This window comes from Abrus precatorius, unplaced genomic scaffold, assembly GCF_003935025.1.
Source record: "Abrus precatorius isolate BTA unplaced genomic scaffold, Abrus_2018 Scaffold2, whole genome shotgun sequence".
NCBI lineage: Eukaryota > Viridiplantae > Streptophyta > Magnoliopsida > Fabales > Fabaceae > Abrus > Abrus precatorius.
In genome coordinates, this window is record NW_020874362.1 from 33,145,848 (window position 1) to 33,155,522 (window position 9,675).

At 25.6% G+C, this 9,675-nt stretch overlaps 1 protein-coding gene across 1 annotated transcript; it reads left to right on the forward strand.

Annotated features, from left to right (window-relative positions):
* Nucleotides 1-8,349: 8,349 nt before the first annotated feature.
* On the forward strand, nt 8,350-9,084 carry LOC113859869 (ethylene-responsive transcription factor ERF091-like). Its single transcript, XM_027492536.1, has one exon. It carries the CDS (start codon nt 8,350-8,352, stop codon nt 9,082-9,084), a length of 735 nt encoding a protein of 244 aa, XP_027348337.1.
* Nucleotides 9,085-9,675: the final 591 nt, after the last annotated feature.

Consider the following 9,675-nt stretch of genomic DNA (forward strand, 5'->3'; position numbering starts at 1 on the left):
ATTGTTAAAAAAAGTATGTTTCTAACACTACTCCCTGATTATAAATTTATAAATTTTTATTAAAAATTACATAATTTAATGCATTAATAATATTAAATATTATAATCTTTTATAAAAATGTATTATATATAATTTTTTTCATATACAACATTGCACAACTTAAAAAAATTATTATCTTAAAAGTTAAAGTTACATATTTTTTGTGATTTTTAATTAACTAAAAACAAAATATGTATAAAATGATGGATTAATAACATGCATTTATGTGGGATCATATAGCTTGGTGAGGGTTGAAATTTATCTTCATTTGCATTATTTGCTACACAAATAGACATTATTTCCATTATTTATTATTAATGTAGCAATTTCTATTATATTTATATATATATATATATATATATAATACTTTTTATTTTAAATTTCTCAATTAGTGTTTAGCAAAATCCTTAACATTAATAAAATTTATTTTACTTAAAAAAGTTTTTACTAATTAATACCTTTAAAATCCTAATTAAAAAAATTCTTTTTTTCCTATACCAAAAACACTTAATTAAAAATTAAAATGAAATATTTTAAAAACAAATTATATTAAAATTACAAAGAAATTGTATTAATAATAATATTTTATATATTTTTTACTTTTATTTGATTTATTAAACGGTGTTTTAAATATTTCTTAAAATGATGCTCCCTCACTTTTGAAGCAAATGAACGTGTCATCCAATCATACACATTTTATTGAACTTTTCAATGTTAGATACAACAAATCCATGAAAGTAAATATACCTGCAAACCAATTAATGTAACAGACCAGAGAATGACATGCGGAACAATGGGTTTTTCTAGAGTGGTCTTAGTGACTTGGACCATCATGGGTTTATTTTTATATATATAGAATTTAAAAATTATATATATTAAAATATAATATTTTAAAAAATTATAAAAATAAGATATTTATTTAAGAATAATTAAATAATAATTTTAAAATATAATAAAATTAATATTTATATAAAAAAGATAAAATTAATGTTTTCATCTTTTTAAAAATAAATTTTAAATTTTATCTTCTAACTTTATTAAGTTAAAGTTTTTATAAAATAAATTATTTAAAACATTTTTAAAATTTAAAAAATTAAAATAAAATAAAAAGATGAAATTAAATTTTAAGTTAAAAGTTAAAAACATTAATTTTATTTAAATAATAATAAATTTAATATAATAAATACTTTTTTTCCATAAAAACATATTATTTTCAAACATTTATACTTATTTTTAAGAATTGATGTTATTTATAAAATATGTATGATAATTTTTATGTACATTTAAGTCTTAACTTTGTCCTCGCGGCAAAACATCAATACTTGTCAGGTTATGACAATCACCCATCCCTTTTAAATACTGCCCTTCTACCTAAGGAACATGCTTGTTACTGTCTTCATTGGCTAGTTTTGGCAGTGTTGGTCCTTAGTTGCCATTCAAGAGCCACCTTGTTTACTTCTCTACATGCAAAGATTAACTAGTTAATAAAGCGTAACTGAGTTAAATTTAATTATTTAAAAATAATAATTTTTTATTAAAAGTAAATATTTATTAATTTTTTATAATTTATTACAATAAATATATTTTTAAGAACTAAAACAATAAAACTTAGTGAGAAAGATGGTTCCAGCTGTGTGCCTACTTTCTTACTAAATTATTATTGATTGAGTTGTAGAATCTAACTACTACTTATCTGTCTCTCTTCACCTTCTTTTTCTAAGTTGGTAGCATTGCCATACCAGTGCCATTAAATTTACTTACCCCCTTTGCATTTATGGTACAGTGAGAGTTTCTAAGCAGACGCCATGGAGGGTGTAGGATCTATTCAGCTAAGTTTGTTATACTTCTTTTGCTTAGTGTTAGTTGCATGCAAGTGCCACGGAATTTACTTACCCCTTTGCATTTATTAATTGCACGCACAGGACAACGAGAGTTTCTAAAGCAATGCCTTCATTGCTGTTTTCTGTTTTATTTGGTCAACGCCTTCGTTGGTGTAAGATCTTGAACTTCACGATACCTTGCTTCCAAGTTTTTTAGTTTATTTTCTTGTTTTTGTATTTTTAACAAATAGAAAATATTACTTTCTAAGATATGCTATACGTTTCACACGATTTATGATTATGGTTTTCTTTAAAATGCATGACTTGGACTCAGTTATCATTAAGATATTTTTAAATAAATCATATTTACAAAATAATGATATCCACTTAATTTATTTGAATTGGATATGAATGTATTTGATTATTAACTTCAGGTATGATTGGGTAACATTAAGATTCGATTTTGAAAAAATTGAAAAAAAAAAAAAGTCACTGTGATTGATTCACTTTTTTTTTTATTAAGTGATTAATTCACTTTGTTTTGTAAGTTAAGCTTCATTATCATTAACCGTTTGAAAATAGTTGCCTTTTTCTTTTTTATTAAGCGAATTAGGCTAAATGCGACGTTTCTACAAGATCAAATGCTTTTAATTTGAGAAAACCATTTTGCACACTCTAAGAGACATTTAATTTTAAAAAAATTATGAAAAAATGAATTGCATTATTAGAAGTTGATGAATCCACTTTAAAAAATATTTTAGAATTTTTAAATTAAATATCTTAATTAGTAAAATTATTATTTTAAAATTTATCAGTCTAATATAATTTTGACGTTTTCAGTCCTTGCATGATTATACATAATTTTCAATGCAATATAATTATTGAACTGGTATAGAAACCAATCTACTCACTAGCCTTACTATACTAAAATCATGGTGGCATACGCATAAACGCACAAACAATCATAAAGTCTAATAAAACTATATTAAAAAATGTTTAAATTAGAATTATATATATATATATATATATATATATATATAATTTGTTTAAGAAAAAAATAAAACTAATAATAAAATTATAAATAAATTTCAGTAAATTTTAAAGTATCAATACATAATACTGAGTAAAATATTAAACGTGTAATATACGCAAAATATCATATTACGTATATTATATTTCTAAGCCCTTCATGTTTAGTTACGTGAAATTTTAAATTATTATAAAATTATTAAATATGTGCAAGGAAATAAAATAAAAAAATAAATAATAAATATCTTTTAGCAAATTTAATGGTGATTATGGGTCTAATCTAACTCATGAGCACATAAAGGTGGATTTGGACTATCAAGTTGGCACCAAAGATTCTTTTAACATGAAACCCAAAGTTTTAATATTTTGTTAGAACTTTTTGATGGATTTTCTGTTAAGGTGCTATAAGAAAATAAATAAGTATGGAGTACGGATTCTTTAGATATTATTCATTGTAATATGCATATTTATGATTGTTTGAACTTTTTAGTGGTTGTAATAGCACAGATTAGTGTACGATGATGCCTTGCGACGGTTACAGAGAGAGAAGTTTCATCTTAAGTGTCTAGTATTTTTTTTGGCAATTGATGTTGAATACAATTACATATAAAGGTTTGTTGATTAATTGTAGTATTTAAATTAACGATATAACTTGTTATTTCTGTCATAATTTGAAAGAATTTTCAAGTCATTTATTTTTAACGTGCTCAATTTTATCTCAAATCTAGTACTTTACTGCGTGTTAGCTTAGGTTTTTATTGATTTTGCCTTCAGATTTATCAACCCACTTATTTATTTATGTTGGTGTTGGTTGTAGTAAAAGAGAAGAGATATGTTTATTAATTATTTAGGTAAGTACAATGTGGTCTTTGTAATTACATAAAAATAGAATAGTATTTTCTAATAATATTTTAGATGAGAGATAAGTTTTAGATTCTATTATTCTAAGGTCCTAAAAGTGATTATCACATTTTAGTAATAGAAAAACTATTTTATTAGATAATTAGTATATGAACCTACAACATAGCATTCACCTTAGCTTAGCATGAGCCTTTTTTTTATCTTTTTATTTTGCTGTATAAGTATTGATTTTTTTTCTATATATGAATTTTGAATTCTTCTTGAATTTTCTCTAATTATATATGTGTTGCCTATAAAAAAAATATAATCTGTCAAATTTAAATTAAAATAGTTAGTTTAATCCAATTAATCGATTAAAGATTGGCGTAATTCAATTGTTATTCAGTAATTTTATTTTAAATTCAATTGATCTAATTTGACCTCCTTAATTTTATTTTTTTAATTATTCTTATACTTAATTTTGATTTCAATATATTTTTTAAACGATTATATATACATATAATATTTTTTTAAACTAAAAATATATACAAATTCAATGACATTCAATTCCGCGAGTTTGACCAAGTTGATTCTGACTAAATTAATTTAAGAACTCCTTCAAAGTCACCAATTGGTTAACAAGTAAAACATTTATACATGTAAGATATATAAAAGATAAACGGATAATATACCTTTCTCTTAAAAACGAAAAGGATAATGTACTACTTATTATAAAACGTTCAAGAATGTTTTTGTTATTTCCTTGAAAATATTTTAAGAAATAAAATAAAAATAATATAACAATTTTGTTATTGTTATTAAAAATCAAAATGATAATGACACATAAGCAAAGAATTTTATAAAAGTAATGCATTAAAAAGTATGCATTCCGAATATTTTCACACAAAAATAAATAAAAACAAGCAAATGACAATCAATATTTTAAGAATATTGATTAAAATTTTAAATTATAAAATTTTATTAAAAATATTATATTATTAATATATCATCTCTCGTAATTTTAATATTTTCAACGCAAATTTATAATAAGTATTTTTATTTTTAATATTTTAATTAGAACCAGACCAAATTTTTTTTTTTTTTAAAAGTTTAACATGTCCTAATTTAGGACCCCATGACGCCATCGTTCATTGTCATCATTGATACAGGCAAGTCCAGTACCCGAAACTACTGAAGCCCAAATTTTTGTCACACACACACACACATATAGACTGATATTATAAATAAAATTTATTAAACTAAAAATGACACTCACATCATTTTTATTAATTTTCAACTAATAATAGTATATTGGAATGATTACATTACAAGGTATGTGCTTAGAATTTTTTTAAAAGACAATGAGTGTGGAATCATTAAACCTCTCTTTTCTATTGTAACGCAGTACATTTATATTTTCAAAAAGGTAGAATTTAAGTACAGTTATTCAGATATTTTTTTATACGGATTTTAATTATTATTAAAAATAGAATTTTACTTTAATATAAAATCACATTTAAGATTATTATAAATTATTAAAATAAAAATATTTTAATTAAAAAATAACAAAAACTAAAGTAAATAATTGTATTAAGTTTTGTCTTTTCCGAAAGACCACTGTGTGAGCGTGGTTTCTATTTTATGTCATAAATCATTATCTTATTTGACCAAACTCTCTTTTCTTTGGTTCCAAGAAATGCTCTGTGTGTTCCTTCACGCATTGGAATTGATTCAAAATAATTCAAAGTTTATATACACACATCCTATGATAAACGGAGATTAGCCAGCCATGTATAACGATATGCATACGTTAATACGATATTATTTTTTTCTTCGTCCTCCAATGTCATGTTAATGTGATTTCGTTTAATATTTGTTCTTACAGACAAAACATTAAAGTATTTATGTGTAATATTTTCATCCACTATTTTATTAAAAATTTAAATACAATAAAATAGGTTTATTCTATTAATAAACAATATTTAATTATTCACATAATCTTCTCTTTTATAAAATACATAGAACATTAGTGATAAAATATAAAGAATAAAAATAGGAAGTTTATACTTTGATGGAGCTTATATTTTTACGTATAAGCATGATTAAGTTTACGAAGAAGATTCATTCTCGATGTCATGATAGCATGATTTTCGTTTAAAAAGTTAGAAGGGGTTCGAGAGGTTACAAACTACGGAAAAGAAATCCTCAAAGAAACAATATAAAGAAGAAGAAAGAAGAAAAGAAGCTAAACTCAAAGTGCAGAGGATGTCACAAATTAATTCTTTAATATAGAAATACAAAAAAAACTACAATGATATATAAAACAAAAAAAATAAAAAATCTAATCCAACCCTGACGACTCTGTCATCTTCACGAATGTTTCTAGCGTTCATTTCATCTAAAATTAAATAGAATTAATTCTAAAATATTAAATGTAATTATATAAGTTGTATATCTAAATTAATCTCAAGATATACATAGGGTAAAGAATTGGTTTTGGATATAAAATGAACATGAAGGGCTTATTTGTCTCTTTAAAATATAATTCTCGCAACTTTTAATAATAAAAATATAATTAAGGTTATTTTACACATATCTCAATTATATTTAAGACCTCAAAATTATTATTTTTTTCAAAATTACTTGTACTTAATTTTTAAAAATAAGACACCAAAACTTTCATATAACTTTGACATCAACTAAGGAAAAGTTTATGGCCCAAGTAGTGGCGGGAAAAAGACATGTAAGAATAAAAAATAATGAAAGGAAATAAAATATAAGAATAATTATTCAATCCTTTCTTTAACTTTAAAAAGTAAAAAAAAAATTATCACTTCAAAAAGTTGCATAAAATTGACATACATTGTAAACTTTTCGGTTGAAGAATTTTTTAATGGAATGGTTAATAATGATGCATTGTCGACTGTTTGATTGAAGGGTTTTTAATTGAATAGTTAATAATGACCGCAGAGAAAAACAATAATAAAGAAGGATATTTCCATAATTTTCCTACTCCATTATTTTTTTTTTCTTTTTTTTTCTCCTCAATCGAACACGGAATAACCTGTGCGTGATCTTGTACCTTTCCACGACCTTCATATCACTTCAAAATCAAACTTGTTTAATCACCACCAAAGTCTCCCCCATAGCTATAGCCCAATTTAGCATGAAAAACCCGAACATGTGGAACAGTGACAGCGTGAACAATGACACCAGGTGTAGCTCCTCGTCAAATCCATCATCGTCTCATCGACCATGCGCTTCAGGTGATAAAACACCCTAACTAAGGTGATGAAGTTTTGGTGAGTGAGCAACATGTCCTTAATTCGACGGTGTTGGAAGAGAAGAGAACTGTTACTGAGTTAGATTGACTCAGTTCGACTCAGCGAGGAGAAGGGTGGTGGTGGTTTGCGGCGCATGGAGAGGAAGGAGAGAGTCGAGGATGGGGAGGAATCATCGGAGGGTAAGAATGTTGGGTACCTTTACATTTTTACAAATTGAAGGGAGGATTGAAGAATATCTGAAATAAAATAAAATAACATATTATTCTTTAAATATTTAATTCATAATGAAATTAAAGTAACATTTTTGTTGGAAAAGAGAAAAATGATAAAAGTTAATAACTTTATTACTTGTATCTTCAAGACAGGGAAAGAAAAATAAAAAGTTTGTTTAAAATCATTTTTGTTTTATATCTATTTCTTTCAATTGTAAAAAAAATTAAATTATAATGGCTCATTTTATTTTATTCTTGTTCATTCTAATATTTTTCAATGATCTAAATATACCTTAAGTATCACACAATACAAAATAACTAATTTAATTAGAAAGATTTAGATACAATTATATTAAAACAACTGTTGGAACATTTAGATGGCTCGAAGTGATTATTATGCTTTAAAATTCAAAATAAATATGATAAGGAACTGAATCCTCTTTAAATAAATAAGCTAAACGTATTTTATTTTAATAAGTTAAGAAACTTGTTGAAATAATTTTGAAATAATTTTGAAGTTTAGTTTAACTTTTATATTTATCTCTCTCTTGTTTGTTAAAAATAAATAAATTTTAGATTTAAACATGAATTTATCATGTAAAGTTTGACATGAAAAGAAACATCACAGAATTATGTTGAGATGAGAGAAGGGGAAAGGAGGGTAAGCTTGAAGAAGCATTATGACAGAAAAAATAAAATAAAATAATTATATAGCTGTTCCAAACCGAAGAAAAGGCAACGAAATTCATTGTGGCCAGCTTTCAAATGCTTCTGCCTTTCTGTTTCTTAATAGTCGATCGATAAGCACTATACGAACATATTCCAATTCAATGCATACAATATACAGAATCCACGTCCCAAATGATTTAACAAGCACACAAGTCAAGAGGGAAGCAATAAAATAATGTAACCCACCATGTCAAGACATTTCTTAAGGTTGAAAACCTCTTTCAACTTATCTGGTCTGTGGATTAATGCACAAGTTTCCTACTAAGTTCCCCTTCATTTAGCATAATAAAGCTAAGCATAGCTGTCATAGACCCTCCATACTTCAAATGTATATCTCCTTTATTATATATATCTTCAAACTATATATCCTTCTCATGTGTGATGCCAATTAACACCATGGCTATTCATGCCGGTTCTGAAGAGATTCTTGAGAATGTGTGGTCTAAAATTATCAGCGGTGATACAGCAGAATCTCCCAACTCATGGGAAGAACATCGTAATCCCGATGGAAGAGAAGGGTCAATGGAGATTCTGAAAAGGCTTCCAAGTTTAGGGAGATGGATATCAATGGGGGCTGACTTTTGGGAAGAAATTTTACAAAGGGTTGTAATTGATGGAAACAATACTGAAGATTCTGGTGACACCCTTATGGGAATTGGCAGTGGTAAACCCAATAACAAGGTAGAGAATGGTGTGAGAGAGGAAAAGGTGGTAGAAAAACACTACAGGGGAGTAAGGAGAAGGCCATGGGGTAAATATGCAGCAGAGATAAGAGACTCTTCCAAGAAAGGTGCTAGTACTAGAGTTTGGCTTGGAACATTTGACACTGCTGAAGAAGCTGCTCTAGCTTATGACAAGGCTTCTTTGAGAATTAGAGGTCCAAAGGCATACCTCAATTTCCCTCTTGAGACTGTGTCACAGGCTTTAGGCACTGACCACAAAGAAAATTCTTGCAATGCGCACAAGAGAAAATCACGGGGACAGGAAGAAGAATTTGTGGATATGGTGAATGAAGAACATGCAAACAAAAAATTGGCAAGATGGGAAAGCGTGCTAGAAAATGAAGTTGATGTTTTTGTGTTTCAGGACTTGGGGAGTGATTACTTAGAATATTTGCTATCTACTTTTTGACGCGATGATAATTCAGATAGAAACATTAGAGAAATTTATCACGCGTATGTATATCTTTTCATGTATTATTATTATCTAACTTCAAAGTAGAATCGATCGGCATAAGAAAATATGAAACACTATGATATCATTTTATAATAATATTTATATATTTATTTTTATAATATCATTTATCTTATATTATTCTTTGCTCATTCTTTTCTTATTTCTTTCATGATGTATAAATTTTGAAAGTTTTTATTATACCAAAATGATTGTTAAATGAGCATTTGAAAAATCTTACATATTTATGACATTTTAATGTATTTTAATTTATTTTAAAAGATTTTAAGAATAAATTTGTTAAAATAATTTTAAGCTAATTTTTATAAATTTTATATTTAACCTGTAAATAAATTTTCAGAAAGTAATAATTTTCTTACATAAATATTTAATTAATTTATATCCAAATACATTCCAAAGTGTCAAAACTTCACAAATTGGTTATAATACTCATAGTTAATTTATATCCAAATACATTCCAAATAACATAAATTGACTCAGTCTATTTAAATATAATCATACTTAAGTTTATATTTTGCAATCCAAATA

Coding starts and splice junctions, on each gene's coding strand:
- LOC113859869 (XM_027492536.1), top strand. CDS start 8,350: ATGGCTATTCATGCCGGTTCTGAAGAGATTCTTGAGAATGTGTGGTCT.